This window comes from Aythya ferina, assembly GCF_964211825.1.
Source record: "Aythya ferina genome assembly, chromosome: 2".
Classification (NCBI taxonomy): Eukaryota; Metazoa; Chordata; class Aves; order Anseriformes; family Anatidae; genus Aythya; species Aythya ferina.
Window position 1 is genome coordinate 61,771,623 of NC_140297.1, and position 19,551 is coordinate 61,791,173.

At 35.3% G+C, this 19,551-nt stretch overlaps 1 protein-coding gene across 8 annotated transcripts in view; it reads left to right on the forward strand.

Moving 5' to 3' along the window:
* Positions 1 to 19,551, forward strand: part of BBS9 (Bardet-Biedl syndrome 9) — a 320,473-nt gene that overhangs the window by 149,885 nt on the left and 151,037 nt on the right. For 7 of the 8 annotated variants that reach the window (XR_014689911.1, XR_014689912.1, XM_084510494.1 and 4 more), the window contains one exon: positions 17,449 to 17,671. Coding sequence is in view for 6 of the 8 variants with exons in the window: in XM_084510494.1 (XP_084366620.1) it covers positions 17,449 to 17,671 (223 nt within the window). In the remaining 2 variants the exon portion in view is untranslated. Of the gene's footprint in view, positions 1 to 17,448; positions 17,672 to 18,374; positions 18,507 to 19,551 lie in introns of those variants that run through there. The other variant, XM_084510497.1, reaches the window with a different exon arrangement.

Sequence of the window (19,551 nt, forward strand, 5' to 3'; positions counted from 1 at the left end):
GTTCAGTGGGGACTGGGGCCACCTGCGCCCGTCCTGCTCCCAGTGCCAGGAGAAGCTGCGGACGAGCTGGCGTGGCGTGGCGGGGCTGCGATCCCTGTGCCTGGGCGAGACACTGTGGGACCGGTAGCTGGAGGGGCTCCGCCATCGCTGCTGCTGCCGCCGCCACCCCAGCCCCGCGTTGCGCTGGAACCTTCCCCAGGGCTGGTGGGCCGAGGCGTCCTGCACGGGGTGTGGCACCAGCCTCACGATGGTGATGATGGGCTGGCGGCAGAGTGGGCTGGTGGCTCTGTGGGCGGCCCAGGGCTGGATGCGCTCCCTGCAGAAACAGTGCCTGCAGGGGTCCAGTCGTGCTGCGTCAGCCAGCGGGCCCAGGCAGATGGTGCAGCTCTCTTCTACTGGGGCCTCTGATTGCAGCTCCTGGTGTGGCTGGCTCATTGTCCCCGTGGCCACTCTAGCGTGGAGATGCTTGTTGTTCCCGGGACACTGCTCTGATGTCGAAGGAGCTGATTGTCAAGAGGAAATGGGCCCAGTAAAGTGGGAACGTGCATGAGAACTCAAGAGTTGTTTGAAGAATATCAGGAACATCGTTAGCTCTTGACTGCACCAGGAGGGTGGTAGAAATGAACAGCATCTGTTGGTTACCTGAAGTCATGGTGTCCTATGCTTTCTTAGGCATAACAGTTAAAAATGGTATAAAACAGCCCTGATTTTTACCTAAAACAGAGCTCCTTATGTCTAAGAAACTTCCTGTGCTGCTCCGTGGAGAGGGGAGCCAATGCTGGAGCAGTCCGCTCCTGAAGGACTGTACCCTGTGGGCTGGCAGCTCTCAGGCTGGCAGGCATTTTCTTCTGCCCCAGGTTCAGGAGACCTTCTGTCAGCCTTTTTCCCATTAAGGCATAGTTACCTTTATGGCTTCTCCCATTACCCAGGCTTTTCCATGCCCATGATGATTTCTTGACCCTCAAATGACTTCCCATCCTTGAGTATCCTGCATGTGCCTACCACCTCTGTCCTCTCTTGGTTACCTGAAGTTACTCTTATGTCTCATCGGTATAAAAAGAGCCTGATTTTTACACTAAATGTAGCTTCTTTCCTTTGAGATGCTTCCTGTACTGCGTGTGATTCTCTTTTCCTAGTGTTCGCGTTGTCTTTTACTGTTATTTAGTTATTTTTTCCTCCTAAAAGGGGTTGGAACTTTGCTCCAATGTCACATTAACTGATTTTTACTATCATGATGTATATTTCCACTACTTGTAATCACTACTACTGTCAGTTATTGCTATACTCTTAGCATATACTACAGTGATGAATTTTCTTTCTGGTAGTATCTATATCTACATAGATGGTAGTATAGGTAGTATCTGTGGTTGCTTAGTTTCCATCTTCACATCACAAAGTCCTGGAATCTTACAGTATCCTGAGTTAGAATGGACACACAAGTATCATTGATTTCAGCTTCCTGGCTCCACACAGGGCCTCCTAAAATTCAAACCCTATGTCTGAAAGTATTCTCCAAACACTTCTAGAACTTTGACAGACTCAGAGCCATTACTGCTTCCCTGGGGAGCCTGTCCTAGTGCCCAACCACCCTCTCAGTGCAGAACCTTTCCCTAATAACGAGCCTGAGCCTCCCCTGTCACAGCTCCAGGCCATACCCTGTTTGCTGTTCCCAGACAGGAGAGCTCTGTGCCTGTCCCTCCATAGTAGACTATCTTTACAGCTCTGTGTAGGGTTTTTGCAATGTACAGTGATTTAAGATTTAAATCTTGAAAACTTAAAGTGGTTTACTGCCATTTGGAAAGTCTGTGCAAAGCTCTAAGTGAACTTCACATCATCTACAGTTTCAACTGTGAAAAAAAGTATGTTTTGGTACTTTACACGATGTTGACCCATAGCAGGCAAAGCAAAACAGTTTTGATCAGATTTACTTTGGACTTTTGGCTCATTTAGACCTGTAAATCAAGCTGCACAACTGAGGTGTATGTATTCTTATGAATAGAATTGTAGGAAGATTCACATCAATTTCATAAAAGCCCAAACAGCCATTATTTGCATGACTCCCTTTTATTTTGCCATCAGACATCACATTGCCTTTGACACATGTTTTGATAAATCATGGGGAAATCTGTAGTGTATCATATAATACGAGATATCACTTTAATATATAACTCAATGTGGTTTCAGTATAGTAGTTCACAATATTCCATGTTAAAGCTGTAAGACCCCACATAAATATTGTTAAGATGTGCATCCTGCAGAGCAGCCAGGATGAAAAATGTAAACCAGCAATGACTGGAGGTGGAAATGGGTAATGAAACCTTTACAAAATATTGAAATACATGCCATATTGAAGTTGTTATGGAACGACAGAAATCTGAATGTAATTAAGGAGAAGTAGAATTAAGCAGGGGAGGGAAGAGGGGAATCTGACATAACAGTATTTATGGACAGAAGCTCCTAGCTAGTGTTCATGTTTCCTTGCAAGCAGTTGAGTGGAACTGTAGTGAAAGAAAGTACCCTGAAGGATTTTTTGTTTACTCAAACAATTCTGCACAATAGCTTGCTGTATTTTTATTTGGATGGAATGTGTTAGAAGACAGTTTGGATGCAGTGTACCTCTCCAGAATATTTTCTGCTTCGTTAACAGTAAGCTATGAGAATGTTGTATTTTTTTTTTTTTTTAACCAAAGGGAAAGGTTTAGAATATACTTTTACTGTAAAAAGAAATGCTTCTCTGACCATAACATCAACATTATTCTCATACATGCTGTTCCTTTTAGAAAAGATTGCATCTTGTTTTCTAGACCTTTTGGCCACTCCAGTTAGATACTTAGCAAATAAAAAGAGGTATTTTGAGTTCTCATTGTCACTATTTTAAAATAAATTTTCTGTTGCTATAAACTTTTAAGAACATGTGAAATCTCATTTTCTTGTCTACAAAGGTAAAGCAAATACTACAAGCTTTCAAAATAGTTGTTTAAAATGAAATCTTGGTCTTTTCTCTTGTATTTTGATGATAAGGTCCTTAGGGTTCTGAAAATGCCTTTCTTTTTCCCTTTTTCTTGCATTTTCTAATAGCTTAAATGTAAATTCTGTAAGTAACAGATATTTAGCATCATAGATTTTATTTCCAGCAATAAATTTCTAATTAACATCTAAATAGTATTTCTTTGTTTAAACTGACTAAAAGTATTGCATTTGTTTTGTACGGGAAATATGAGGACATTCCCTGTTTCCAGTGATTCTTCCATGAATTTTATGGAGTCTGAGAAGCATAACATCAGAAATTGCATGAGGTTTCTTGGGTTTTTGCTGTTCTCCAATGAGATAAATAAGGAGCTAATCTGTCAAGGAATTTAGCTGTAGTTTTGTTCTGATCTACTTTGTTACTATTGCAGGACTAATTTTGACACATTCAAAATAGAAATGTATATTGTCAGTTTCAGAGCATAGCGTTACAATTCCGTGCAAACTACATTTTAAAAAGTATACTAATTTAGAGTCTATATGTTGTTTTTATTATCTATTGAAATGTCTGACAAAATTGTTTTGGAGACGAAAGAAGCCATGATCACTCTAATAATATTAATGATTTATCAGAGATTTTATTGTACAATTCATTTTTCTTAGGAAAGTTGCTGACTGTTTTCCAAGACTAGCATATTTGCCATTAACTTAAATTAGGCATTGGCAACTATTGGATTACTAATATTGGATGTTTTTCAGTCATTACCCTTTTACCAAGCTCTGTTATATTGAGGGAGTTTTCAAAAATTAGTTTGTGATAGAGTATATGTTTACAATCAATAATCATTTTTGGAAGGGAAGGAATTTATCCAGACTAACTTAAAGGGTTCAAGGAGTTCATGCTACATGATAGTTTTGATATAATAGTTGCATGGTGTTTGGATTGACTGGCTCAGATGTCTGATTATTAAACTATTAATACTTTCTTTGTTTAACATGTTACAAGGAGAGAAAATGTCTGTCAATATTAACATTCTAATTTTAGGACTGATGGAGGGTCTTCAGCAGTATAATCATCAATATAGCTATCAACTTCACTCAAGAATAAATATTTTCATAGTTCTCGTGGTATTACCAAGTAATATCATAAATGCTTTTCATTGCTCAGAGTCATCCCTTTCTTGTTATACTTACATTTGTGATGCTATAGTTAATAATAACTATAAACTATCATCGAAGTACACTTTCATCTGCTTTTATTTAGGCTTGGCTTGAGAGCAACCAAGTAAACGTCTGTATTCTATCTTAATTTCCTACTGAAGTTGTAAATTGGGCAGGAAAAAACATGCCTGTGGGTAAAATGTGTGTATTTAAGTGACTCTGTGATCTAAGTATAATAATCTTAAGTTAATGAGTCCACATTTACTTTTTTACAGTGTTGATAGATAAAGTAGAAAAGTACACTTACAGGCAATGATGATAAAGAGAAGGTGTCATAAGAAAATCACAGAGCACCTTGGAAGAGTCATCAGAGTTAGTATTAAAAGCCTCTGTGCTTTCTGTATGAAGATGATATGAGCTTAAACCACTAGAAAAAGAAAAGATTGGTAATGTGGAAAAGCTAGGTAGTCTGCTAGGTTTTATGCATGGTAGTAGATAGGTTTTATTGTAGAGTTCTCAAGAAAATTTCAATTTGGGGAAATAATCCTTTATTGATTGAAAGTTTTCAAGATTAAATAAAAAATTAATTCTGTAGTTCTAAGAGGTTTAATTCTGTCAAAACTAATGGTATCCAACTTTTTTTCTTGAAATTGTTAATTAATGGTTAGAACTGTTGAAGCTTTGAGCTGATAATTACTTTGTTGGGGAGAGTGGTTTTCATGAGATCTAATTTTTAGAATTTCTATTAAAGTGTTTCTTTTCAATAATTTTTGTAATTAAAGTATAAACCAAACTGGGTCTTAATCATGGTAGAATACACCTGGAATATATATTTTTTTTTATGTAACTCATATTTTCTGTACTCTCCTTGTTCTTTTTAGCCATATTTGGAATTCAAATCTTCAGCTATGTAACAAAAATATCTTAAAGTAGGCTGAAATATTTTTAATTATATTGTTTACAATGTGCTAGCATGCCTTATCATTTGTAAATACTTTGTCAATACTTTTTCTGCTTCTCTTAAACAAAAAAACAACCCTTCCTCCCACCCAAAAAAGACACAATCAAACCAAACCAAAAACAACCAACAAAACAAAAAACAGCAGAAACAAAACACAAGGTGTTAGGCAGTGACAAGTGGTAATTTGGAACTAGATTCCTGTATAGTTGTATCAATTTTTTTGAACAGACAAATTTATAGCAGATGCCCTTTTCTCCCCTTCTTCTGTACAGAAACTAAATGGTTAATGCATCTGAAAATAAGTAGTTTCAGGGGGATAAGCAAGTGAAATTTATTTCCTTTCTTTCCAAATTGGAAAAATGCATTAAATGATGTCTATCTATCATTTAAAAAAAAAAATCAAAATTAATAAATAAGTCTTTTACTTACTGAAATAAAGCCACTTAACAGTATTATTCAAAAAGACTGTTCAAATATGGTCAAGCATCTAAGTCCAGTATAAGTGGAAACAAAATGCTAGTGGCTTTTCAACCTGTAATCACCAAAATAAATGGAAGGAACTTCAAGGTTTTCTTGCTAAAAATCATAATTTTCAGTAGATAAAAAGAAAGTCAAACTGTCTGAAGCTTAATTTTGGTTGAGGGCAACATAAGAGTCTCAAGTGAGGGAAAGATGAAGGAATGAGATTTCTCACTCCTCCATGGGCAGGAAAGGTACAGTACAGGGGTTAAAAATGGAGTCATAGTGCCTGGATCCTGTCAATGTCTTTTGCTCAGGTATTTATGTGTGGCTCAATTTAGAGAATAAAAGAAGTAAGGGAATGGATCCTCTTCCAGCCCTCTTTGTTTTTGTGTTTTCACTTGGGAGTTAGAGCACTGAGCAGACCACTGCTTTCAGGGGGACCAGGCTACATCAGAGACAGTTAGAGTAGGTGGAGGGAAGGTCATGGCGTTGTAAAGCCACTAAAGTAGTGCAATTTGTTGGGTAACCATTTTTACTTTGCTTTTATTTGTGGTCCCTTAAAAGCAGGGTTTCAAATGGATTGATTACTTGTGAAATTTATAAGGTCTAGAAACAAAAGATCAAATATTTGTGATAAGTAATTTAAGGGAAAGAGATAATTTGAAGAGTGAGGTGGTAGTCTCAACATTTTTTTTAAGCACTATCACAATTCCTCTAGATGTTTGTGTATTATTTGGTTCCTGCAGTTAATTTTATTTAGTAAGAAAATTGCGTTACGGCAAACAGCAAATCGCTCTTCATTGGAGGCAAGGCATGCAATGGACTCTTGTCTGTAGCTGAGTTTATTTTTCACAGTGAATTCTGTGGGTAGAATAGAAAAAGTGCAAAGGTTTTGTTGGTTTTGGAAAGAAAGGTTTAGTGTGATCAGTTAAGTCTATTTATGTGTTAAAAAAATCAACGCATCCTTGCTTTACACCTCAAAGGACTAGCAGCTATGTTCAATTGTATTTCCAAATCTTATTTTGTCACTTCTAGATTTTGCAAGAAGGGGACGTAAGCTTTTTATTCTTGATTTTTTTTTAAAAAAAGCTTTCTTCTAAAGAGCATAGTTTCTAAACACCAAAAAAACCAACAACCTAGATGGCACAAAATTAAAGGATTGTTCAGATACAGGATTTCATGTGCGTTATGAATTGTAAACTTTTTAAGGACAGAAAGGATCACTGTATTCTTGTCTTGTTTAATTATATTCCCTTGTATCAAACCTCAGAACAAGCATTTTTGCTAGGTATAAACCTTACATTAATGGAGAATCTGACATATCTGTTAGATGTATTATGAAAAATAAAGTTCGCTTTTAGAATTAATTTACCAAACTTGATCTATCACTGTTTTTGTTCTGCTGTATTTCAGAGATATTGAAGTTAAACTTCAGTGGGCTTATCTTATACTAAGCCAAGGACGTCTCAGCTTCTTGCTCTGTCCTGCCAACGGGCAGGCTGGGGGTGCAGCAGGAGCTGGGAGGGGACAGACCCGGGAAAGGTGACCCAAACTAGCCAAAGGGGTATTCCATACCATCTGACGTCATGCTAAACAATATATAGGGGTGGCTAGCTGGGGGGAGGGGGCCGGACTGCTCAGGATTAGGCTGGGCATCGGTCAGCAGGTGGTGAGCAATTGCATTGTGCATCACTTGTTTGTACACATTATTAGTAGTAGTACTATTATCATCATTGTACTATTATTATTATTGTTGTTATTATTATTGTTATTATTATTTTCCTGTCTTATTAAACTGTCTTTATCTCAACTCAGGGGCTTCACTTTCCATTTCTCTCCCCCATCCCAGAGAGGGAGGGGGGAGGGTGAGTGAACGGCTGTGTGGTGTTTAGCTGCCGGCTGGATTAAACCACGACATATTATAATACCTGAATTAAAAAAAAAAAAAAAAAGCTAGCAGTGTATCATATCACTTTCTGAGAAAATAAGATGGAGATACTCCCAATAATCTTATAAAGCTCTAGATTTATATTGAACATATGCCATAACGATATGCAGCTGAATACATTATTTTCCTCGGATATCTGACAGTCACAAATGTTAATAAGAAGGTATATCAAGACCTAATCATTGAACCATCCTATCTTTAATGCACTGTGATTGTGAATTAAAACCAAGAACACCCATCAACAACTTCAGAACCAAAAGCAGTAATATCTAACTATGTATCCCCCCCCCCCCCCAATATTTTGTGAGCATTATTAGATAACCTTTATATATATATTTTTTTTCCACATTTTCATGTTGTGTAATCTGTCTTCTTGAATTAGCAAAGATATTACTAGGTAGTGTGAGAAGATATGTCATGCAAATCTTACATATGTTAAAACATCCCAGAAAAAAATCTGTGCCTTTTTTTTTTGTTGTTGTTTTACTATGATTTACAAATTAGCAGATGGAAGTATTTTTCTTCAGTTAATGATAAGGTTCTATGTCTCAGTTTCCTAGATTAACAGATTTCTTTCAGAACTAAAATATATGAGAGGCTGTGCTTTTGTATTTCATATCTTTCAGGACTCATTAGTCAGGCTTCTAAAGCATATTACAGTGACAACCCATTAAAAGATACTATAGTATGAGAAGAAAAAGAATCTCCTCCCCAGGGATATCACTAATACAAAAATAAAAGGCTTGGTGAGATACAATAACACTTTAGCGTCTTTCTGTAACTTTTTTTTTTTTTTTTATCTGGAGCAAGAATAACAAAATTCAATTTCTCTTCCCTGTATCAAAAATTATCTTGCAGAATCTCACTGAGGTTGTAGACTTCATATATGGCAGACTTATTGTTGGGTGTATAGAATATTTCTGGAAGATGCATGACTTCTTGTGTGTTTGCATGCCTACAGACAGCTTTGGCAGCATCTGCAAAAACCAGAACAGCACTTTGGTTTATCTAGGTAACTGGTGAAAAGTTTTTAAGGAAAGGAAAGATGAAGTGTTAGATGATTTCAGTGCTAAAAAGCAAAACAACATACTTCTGAAGCTGGGTACAAGGAAGCCAAACCACTCCATTCATGCATTTTACATATAACAGTTTCTTTCATCAGTTGCCAGAAAAGGACCAATAGTTATAAACTATTAGTTTATAAAATAATATATTAATAGTTAAAGTTTGAAAACAGAAGATTGTGAACACACACATATACACACGCAGAAAACCCTAAAAAAAATCATGATTTTTGGGATTTAGGAATGGCTTCTACAGAAACCCATGATGTGTGTGAACATTCATGATTCCAAATGTGATGTATTTGTGTTATGACAAATTACCATTACTAGAGAAATAACTGTGTAACTAGATGGTAAGAATTTATACGTTGGAAAACATACCCTCTTTGCTTTTACAAACACCTGCTCTGCCTTAAAGATCTTCATAATTTTCACTGTTGTCTAAAGATAAAATAATAGTAAGAAGATTTTAGTATACACTCTGTATTGTTCTGTTTTTATGAGATGTGGGACAGTTTCAGGCAATGAGGATGGTCTTGGAGGTGAATCATCTCTCCAACAAAGACAGGCTGAGGGAGTTGGGGTTCAGCTTGGAGAGTCTCTGGGGAGACCTTATAGCAGCCTTCCAGTACCTAAAGGAAAGTTGGGGAGGGGAGATAAAAAGCTGGGAGATAAATACTGACCTAATCCCATTCTTACTCTGACCTAATTCTGAGGTTATTTTGGAAGTCTTTCTGCATGAGCCAAATACTGCATATGCTCTAAGATAGCTTCAGAAATACTGTTTAAATTTCCAAGGCTTCAGCTTGGAAAAAAGTGTTTCAGCTTTCCTTCCATACCTGAAGAAGATATTATGGAAAGAGATTTTAATAAATCCAGATTTAAGATGAAAATAATAATAATAAAAAACCCATACAATAGAATTTTCCCCAAACTCTTAGTCTTTAGTTTTGTGCAGAAGAGTTCAGTAGTTTTTGGATTGTGCTACAGAGGCCAAAAATACCAGAGGAGTAATGAACTTTTAAACAGAAAGTGTACTTTTCAGGAAAGAATCTATCATACAGATTATGTACTCTGTATTTTCAGGTGAAGTTGCCATAGGATATCAATATGCATTTACCAAGCAGAACTCAAAATGAGCAGTTCTTGTAGAGAGTTGTTCATGCTGCAGGAATTTCTATAAAGTAAATACTCTGACACTGAACAGGTAAAGGCGCTGTTCCTGCTATCACTTGCTATTACAGCACAGTAGTGAAGAAATGATGAAGGTATATATGATAGACTGCAAAAACAAACAAAAAACCCAAGCCAAACAACAATAAAAAATACTCCAAACCTATTTATTCACAAAGAATTTAAAAAAAAGTCAATTGTAACTGCAGTCTAATTCAGTTTGGTATTACTATTTGAATTAGGAGCCGATAGTGGCTATCACAAATAGTCGTTAATATGGCATTTAATAGCTCTGCACAGACCTGTTGTGCTATAATAAAAAACTTAGACTAGTTTAATAAATTTTAAGAGGTCTCTCATACAGTTTCATGTATTATTTGATTTCTTTCCAAACTTTTCTATCTGTCATTCTTCATAGGTTCTTTAATTTTTTATACCTTAAATATCCAATGCATCATGATCCCTACAGAGATTGATTATTCAGGAGATGATATCTTGTGGTCAGAGGTATTCAGATGTTAACCTTGTATATTCCCAGTTTTTGCATGTCTCTTATTCATTGTGTTTTTAGTAATATATATATATATATATTAAAGTAGGGATTATTTCTTTGTATGATGTGTCCAAATCCTTAGTAAGGTTTATGCATTTATAATGCATCTCTTCACAGTAAGTTAAAATGCCAGAATAACTATATGACAAATAAGGATGCTTTTCTGCTTAAAATTATCTTCCCTTGAATTAAAATGAAAGTCACCTGCTGTTTGTAACTTCTTCTAGAATTTAAGTGTCTTTTAAAGTTTATTCATTTTTTTCTGTTTTGGATGTTCAGCTATATCCTCACCTTGATATTACTTTCAGAATTCTGGAAATTCCTATTAGAATGTAATTATTTTTTATGCCGATAAAAATCAAATTAGTAAATAACCTTATGGATATTAAGTATAATATTTGATCAAAGGAGGGTATGACTAAAGAGAGCAGAATAAATACAAGAACTTTGGCTGCTTCTTTTTCTACTGCGTGTTAACCACAAATGTTCCTCTTATGTGTTTAATAGGTTTGGAATGTATTTAAGCTTGAGTCATTTGTCTGGATTTTCATTAGATTTGAAAAATCCCAATAGTCTGTAGGATTTTACTATTTCCTTGCTTTTACATATTCTAGTGGTGTTTGTTGTTGTATAGTATAATAAGTATAAGAAGTATAATTTTTTTGTCCATATGTTATTTTTTAACAAAAGTAAATTCTAGCCAATTCTAGTATAAACTTTGAATGTCATTTTAAATGCACAATGTTGAAGAAGAAAACTGCTTTTATATTACATGGATAATTCTTTAACCAATTTATATGGATCTTAAAAAATGCATTGTCCCATGAGACTGTGCCTTCAAAGTTAATATGTTAAGATTTCAGTAATATTATTCATGCATTTTTTTTTCCAGAAGTGACATAGGTATAGTCTTTTCCAGTTACATGCACAAGGAAACATCTTGTTAGCTCTTGTTCTGGCAGAACAGGCACATGTTACATGCCATCTTTCTGAATGCTGTAGGTGTTATCTGCTGTTAAAGAAACAAATAGGCACATTTGAAATGGTAGGATATGCTTAAAGGGTGTGAGATAGGATGACATGGAAAATTCCTGGCAAAAGCTGCTGATGGCCTATGTCAGAGAGTTCCAGTTCAGTAGCCCTGGATTAGTGATTTGTCAAGTTTGTGTGTGTAACGCTAAGGTAACTTTCTAAATCACTGTGAAATCAAAATGTTGAGAGAGATATGGCTAGTGTTTCTTGTGAATTAGAATAAAGGACTGATATATTAAGACTTCCAGGTTTACAAGACTGACTTTTACTATTTAGATATGCATAAATGCCAAGGTTTTCTTTCATTTATTAAGGTGAGTTTCCAAGTATTCTAACGTTTTTGAAAGCTGATGAAATCATTATTGTGACTAAAATCAAAAAGTAAGATGTAGCCAGACAAATTTCTGAGTTAACAGCTGTAAGAATTCCTATAATTTGACTTGCAACAGTTTTGCATAGTTTTTGTGGTATTTTACCTTGCATTTGCATTCTTTTCAGTACTGTCTTGGCTATCACTCTAGGATAAATTAATAGATAATCTGAAAATGGCTCTTACCTTAGAAATAATAATAACATTAATAGTGATAAAGACTTTCAAGGTAAAGTCTGGCTACTGAGGACACCTATGAGCAGGCTTACTCATGGTTGGCTGATGTGCCATTAGAATGATTTATTTACACTTAAGGCAGCTAGTATTAATTTATAAGTGTCTCAATTTTCCCAGTCCCCGAGTTCTGTTAATTCCATAAAGCAGTTGCTCTTCTTGAATTAATCTCCCAACAGACACTTTTTTATTTTTATTTTTATTTTTTTCCCCTCCTGAGCACATTGTCCTCTAGATCCTTTCCCTGGAATGTCCTCAGCCCTACACTATTTCTGAACTCTTACAGCAGCCACTTCCTTCCGCTTACATCTCAAGCTCTGCTCCATGTAGTGCACTCTGCTTCCCCATCCAGAAACCCTGTCCAGGTTATTTTCAGGTTGGAGAAACTGTGCTCTAACCAGTATTATTATTTATTTTGATCTGTTCTTCCTACAATGATGCTGCACTTTCCTGTCTAAAATGTTTTCTGTTGAGAGTTTTGAGTGAGTTTTATTTGACTTTAGACTTATGAAGGGATTTAGCAGCAAGCTCTGCTGAAAAAAAAAGTTTCTGTATATAGGACAAGTAGCTATGAAAATGACTATATCTAACCTTTTAGAAAAATATGACTATTTTTAGTCATAGTGGGCTTTCAGTATCTGCAAGCATTCTTTGAGGTGCTGCTGCTCTTCTGTATTACCTAGCATAAGAATGGAACTGGCTCTGAAAGTCTTTGTTGTTAGACTTCTGGGCAAACAATTCTGCTTGAAGTTGTTTGTAAATTTCAGAGTAAAAGGCACAACAAAGATTCCAGTAACTTCCCATCCTATCTATGTATTTGTTGAAATAAGCAGACTTCTAGGACAAAACATTCACCTCACAACCACAGCAAAACCTATCTTTGGTTTGTACTGTTTTCTAAACATTCCCCTACCAAAAATCTTGTGGCAATTAGAACAATGTTTCTTTCTTTTGCAGGCTAAATCATTAACTCATTAACCTCATATCCTTTCAAACCTTGTACGTATCATCTCCAATCTAAATACTTTTATAGGGGGTGGTATTTACATATTTACTTTATGTTGCCTTTTGTTTTGCTTTCATATAAGAAGGATGTTTCCATCAGTCTAATTTTGAGTGGTAAAATAGTTGATTATGTTGACCTATTATTTACATTTCCTATATCAAGCATCACAAAATGAACTAGCATTTGCAAAGAGAACCACTTGCTTGTCTCTTACGTCTAGAGAAGAAAAACACTTGAAGACTAATAACTGGGCAAAACTGAATTCCATGGTTATCTGTGTTAAAATAGAGGAAAAGTTACTGTGGACATTGCATTGGAGTTAATTATGAATATCAATTATCCTTGTTAGTTGTGTAATGATGCAATGTAACAAACTAGTTAGTTTCCAACTTCACAGCACAAACCCCCCATCTGTTCAAGTTTCTGTGTTTTGGTCTACACACCAGTCTTGAGTAATTTGTGTTCAGAGCCTTTGGGGATTTAAGCTTTGGTATGTTAACTGAATTTATTTACAACAATTTCAGAATAGTAAAGAAGAGTAAAAGCTGTTTCATATAAAATCTGAGCATTCGTTCGCAACACACCCCAGGGCTCCTTCTCATCCTCTAGTTGAATTTTTTCTTTGCTTATGTGTGTGTGTTCTCTTTAGAGCTTGAGAATTAGTGTTGAATTAAAAATAAATCTAGGTATTTACATCTATTATGGGTTTTCATTACAGGGCAAGAGATTGCTGGAGCAAAAGTCTTCTGTACAACTACATTGTCAATGTAATGATGATTTTTAACTTTTCAGAACAGGGATTTAACTAAAAGTACTTATTGGGCTGCTTGTGCAAAGCTACATATCTGTATGAGTAGTTGCTATAATCTGGTCCAGATAAAACTTCATTTGCAAAACTAGTTGTAATTTCAAAAGGCTTGGTAATCTAAAGAAAATGTGGTTTTATCCACTCAAAACATATTTAAGACAGTCCTGTAAGCTATCTTTGCAACTCATTGATTTGACTGCCCCCTATTTCACAATGTTTAGTCAAATCAATTTCTATTACTAGAGAGATCATCAGCTAGAGGAGGCCTAGCTTGGCTGCTTAGATGCTTGTTCACAACTCGCTAAAACAGTCTTTTTGTGTTAAAACCTTCAGTGTGTATCAAAAAATATTTTAATAATGTCTAATGTCATTCAGTGTTGAGAAAAGTAGATAAACTAAGAGTTTACCTAAGAACTGCTTAAAATTTGGTAAAACTTTTTGAATGATTTTGGTTAAAAGCAACAAATGCTTTTATTTTTCACAGGAAGTGTACATGGTGAAACTTGTAGGTAAATAATATTTTTTGTTTATTTGTTTGCTTGTTTCAAAGTGACATGTCAGGCTGTACAATATTATTATCTACTCAGGTCCTTCAAATATTTACTAAATCTTGTCTGTGCTGGAAGTGGCTCATCCATGTTATGAGGGAAAATGAGGCAAAAACACTGCACTGATTTGGTCTTCAGATTCTAGCAGTGTATGTGATTTGGTTAAAAGACGGTGCAAAGACTCTACTTAACTATTACTTATAAGAGAAAAATAAGGTACCTATGCAAAATATGAAGCTGAGGTTTTTCCCAATTAAAAAGTTAATTTAATGAATTAAGTAATTTTCATATCTATTTCAGATGATACAATCAATATGATGAATTTGCATGGTTTACTAATATTTCTTCCTGTGAACATTGACTCAGTTCTGTTGTGGCAGCTGTGAAAAAGCTTGCTGCTTTTGATGATGGATTTCTGGTGTCACACCTGTATTGATGGTGTTCCTTTAGCCCCTAAATACACAGAATGATAAACAAAAAGCCATTAGTGAATTTTACAACCATGACTGTAGAAACACTCTTCAGTGTGGGTTTTAGAGTAGACCACTTGCACACCTTCAAATGTTTTTTAGCTTTTTAAAGTATATGGAGTGAAGAAGTTGGTTTTATTTTTTTTTGGCAGTCTTATTTGAGGCCATTAATTAGTAGTTGTATAAAATCCTTTCAACAAGATTTCCATCGTCGTCATCTTTTTTTTTTTTTTTTTCATACAGAAGTAACTTTTGTGTACTCTTTTACTAATTATAAAGACTGCTTTGGATTTGCCTGGACTTACTAGGTCAACAGTCCTTGAATTGGTGAATTTTATGGTCTGCTGAAAAAAGTTTAACATGGAAATTAAATACAAAAATGAAGGTTCAAAATGGTAAGGCTATCGTACAAAGTAAAACACACCTGTGTGTCCTGAGCCAAGGACAGGATACTAGCCACTTTGGATTTCATGACTTTCATTAGTTTGTATTTCATTCTTTTTATTTAAATGCTTCTTTCTCATGCATTTTTGTAATTCATTTGGAGAAATACATGTATATTGGCCTGCTTCTAAGCTACTGTTTGCCGACACCAGTTAACCATGTGTTTCTTTGTCTTCTAGTGAAACTCAAGATTCTTATGTTTATGTTGACTTACTTTTTGTGGCTTGTATTATAATTAGGAGAGCCTAGCCTGACTGTTTTTTATGCTTTGTACATATTAAGTTTCATTGCCCAGTATGTGGGAATGTAGACAGTATTTACCAGCTCATTAACCTCCTTAAATTGACTGCAGAATGGATTATTTCCTGTCACAATCACAGGTCAGTGGATGGATTACACTCCAGTGGACTCTTTCTAGAATATTTGAAAAATGTTAAACTAACACTGCATTGACTGACTGGCATGATTCTGCTAATTTGCATTTTTTTGGGGGGGTGGAAGTATCCAGATTAGACAATAGGTTAATGCTGGCATTGTTCTGAAGTTAGGAAAGGCAGTTGTGGACTAAGAAAACTTCACTAGTTGATCCAGTTCCTCTGCAAAATGTAAATGTTTTATACAAATATAGCACATTTTCAGGACCCTGTTTATGAAGACTAGTGTATGTTTGGACAAAGATGAAGTATGTATGACTATGTAGTCTCACCAATGTACCTGGCAACAAATAAGTATTTGTCTTGGACCTATTCTTAAGAAGCAACAAATTCAGGAAAGATGGCCTTTGCATCTCTCAGCATCAAAATTAGTACCCTACCTTCCACAAAAGTCATGTATATCTAAGAGAAAAAATTCACAGACCTTATTTATTTAACGCTGGACTCTGACAGGGTTCACACCATTGCTATTTAATATTTAGACCAGTGATGTTATACTTGCTGAATCAGGGAATTTTGGATAGGCTGGTGATTTTTGTTGTTCAGCTGGTCATTTTCACTCAAGACTAATGCATCATGAGAAAGAGCTTAAACTAGAAGACTCTCTGGTTAAATTATCCACAGCTGGATCTTCAGAGAGCTCTCTTTTTGTTCTGAGTAATCACCATGCAATAAACTACCTCTGTGTTGTGTTCAATTAGGTTAGCAGCAGATTCAGCTGGGTTGTTCCAACCTGTAGCCTCAAGGCTTCTGAAGTCTATAAAAATTCTTGCTAAAATAAGCCTTAGCCAATCAGGGCTGTTACAAGAGTTGATTCTATATTGCACACTGCATAAATGAGATAATGTGTAAAATCTATGTGATATTTAATAACCTTGTTGCAAGGTTATGTTGCAAGGTTAAAGACTTCTGCCATCCAGGATTCTTACTGGAAGGGGTATCTTTTATTTGTTTGTGTCTCTGAAAACCAGAGTAAAAACTTGAACCTAACTTTTAAAGGTGCTTTTCACGGCATTTTTGGGAAAGAAACTTACTTTTTTACTGGGTGTTATTTGCAGGAGTAAACACTTTATTTTGTGGAAGTATTTATATCAAATATAAATAGCTTTTCCAAAGGTAACTGCTTGTTTTAATTACACTGGTGACTAAGCTGCTCTTCTCCTAAGTGTTTGCAGCTTCACGTTATGTTAGAAATCTAGGTCCCAGTTCACGAGAGCACTAATACACCCATGCTATTGCTGTGGGTATCATACCTTAATTAAAGTTAATTGGCCTGATAAATATATACTGAATGTAATAATTTCAGATTGCATGATGTTCTGTGATACTAATGTGTTGTCAGAATTCTAGATGGGGATTCCAAAGAACATATCATTAGATACCTTTTTTTTTCTTGCTTTGACATGTCTTCAGTATGATGTTACATACAACATGTTATAATGCTTGTATTTATATTTTAATTATGTTCTGAATTCCAGATGTTGCATGCAGGAATTTCTGTTTTTCCATTGTATTAATACAACTGCTGAATTTAACCATTATTTGTCTCATACTGTCCATGTATTATTATTTAAATTTTATTTCTCTCTGAATAATGTTAGAAATAGTTATCCACTCCCTTCTCCCTCCCCTCTTTGATTTGCTAGAAATTTAAGGGCTGTATGCTTATGCCTTTTATTAATTCCTTAATTATATTTTATGTATCAGTATTGCTTGAAAATTTTTAGTCCTTTGTTTGTTACTTTGTATATTATATGCTATATGATATTACAGTTCACCTTATTTTATTTTTTGTCTATTTTCTTTAATACAGGGTTGGGAAGAAACTGTGGATTCTGCCATTTCTTCCTTACTAAGAACTTGCTTGTCCAAGAGCTCTAAGGAACAGGCACTGACTCTTGGTGGCCAGTTGAGCATGCCCAAAGATACCAGCAGACTTAAGAAGAATATCAGCCTGTTCTGCGATAGACTGGCCAAAGGTGGTCGCCTTTCCTTAAGTACAGAATCAGCCACTCAGCAAGTTGCTGCTGTGCCAGGTAAGACATGAACTTTATGTTCATAATTCAAAGCATATAGTTGCATATAAAAATTAAAAATGATGTGCTTGGAGCTTGTTTTTTCACTGGTTGTGGAAGCCAGATGCTACTTGTGCTGTTAACTAATAGGACGTGTTAGTTAATATAATGTTAAATCAAAGTTGTAGCTCAGTTTGATCATTTACTACTCACCCTAGAGCATACGAATAGTTATGGAGCAAATGTACCCTGTATGGTCATCCAAATACTCTAACAACTTAATTATTAAGCAATTCTAATACTCTGAAAGCTCACTGATTTTTTGCACTTTCCAATTATATTTATGTTGTGCATTTCTAACATACTTGATAGAAAAGTGAGGGGTGGGAATTTCCACTTTCTTGATAAATCCTAATTTATTGATTGAGAAATTACTGTAGTTTTATTATCAGCTCTATGATATGCATATGACTAATCGTAATGCAGTGATAACACTGAATACAAAAATCTGCAACCTTAGAAAGTTCAAGTTGGGTAGGTGATGCATGAAATTAATGATCAAACTAATTTATACAGGTCTTGAAGGACATTTCTCATTTAGAAAAGGAACTTAGAGAAGATGCTGCACAATTCAGTGCTGCACAGTGATTGAATTGAAAATCATGGAATCAAAACTTTTTAAAGAAATGTTATTCATGCTTTTTTCTGTATTCATACTTGACAGTGGGAGCAAAACTACACCTCTCTAGAAGATTCTGAAGGTTAGCATCTTTGTTCTGCTGCAAGACATTTTCTTCCTGCTTTTTTTCTCTAGTTGGTAGAAGGGATCTTAATAAACATCACAAATTCCTGCTGACTTGGTACACTGTGTTTTTACAGCTACCAGCTGTTTAGGTAGGAAGCTCATTCAGCTTCATAGTGTTCTAACCAACATCATCTCTGTACGGTCTTAGGCCCATATGACCTTCTTTACCTAGAGCAGTCTTCACAAATGTAGGGAAAAGTATATATTGTATGTATACTTCATGCTTAAAATTGAATTTAGTATTTTGTCTTCATGGGTGTTGTTTTCGATCAATATTGGAATTGTTAGGGCAGTATCTTGATTTCCTATCTTTTGTTTTATTACCTCACAAAGTATAATTTAATTCCTCTTTAATGCAATCTGAATGGCTTGTGCAATGTTCTGGCAATTAATTTAGATGTCCTTGTAATTATTATGTGCAATCCTTTTTTGCATGTGGTAATCCAGATGCTTTGGTAAAACGACCAGAGACTGTGCAATGCCAGAAACTATTCTAATTAATTTCTCCTTAGTGTTATGCTGTGCCCATGTCTAGAAGTGGACTGATAATCACATGAAGTGAAGAAGCGATCCAGGATAAATATCAAATTAGTTTTACATATTTTTTCAGTAATTCTTCGAAAGGTTGAAGTATACATTAAGTGGATTTCATTTGTTGAACTTTATATAATATTATGTAAGTATTGTTCCATTGTTTCTCCTTCTAAGAATTTTGAAAAGGCTTAAATAGCTGCCACTCATCTTTTTCTGGCTAAACTAAGGATGAAATGATTTAATGAGGAAATTGACTTCTGCCTGTTCAATTTACCAGTCTTACTGAGATCAGGGGACTGTTCTCATGGTCATGACTCATTACTCTTTTAGGAAAAGAGTAAATTTTCTAGAGACTGTATACAAATTAGCAGAAACTTTAGTCTTCATGAAGGACCTTGAGAAAGCAGTCTGATCATGCCCTCCCCATTGCATGCACAACAATTAAAATTAAAAAATGCTGAACTTATTCTTTTCTATTGCAGGAGGCCGAAAAACAAGAAATCATAAGTGAAAAGTACTAGAATAATTTTTCCTATTGTGGTACAGGTAGACAGTTATACTA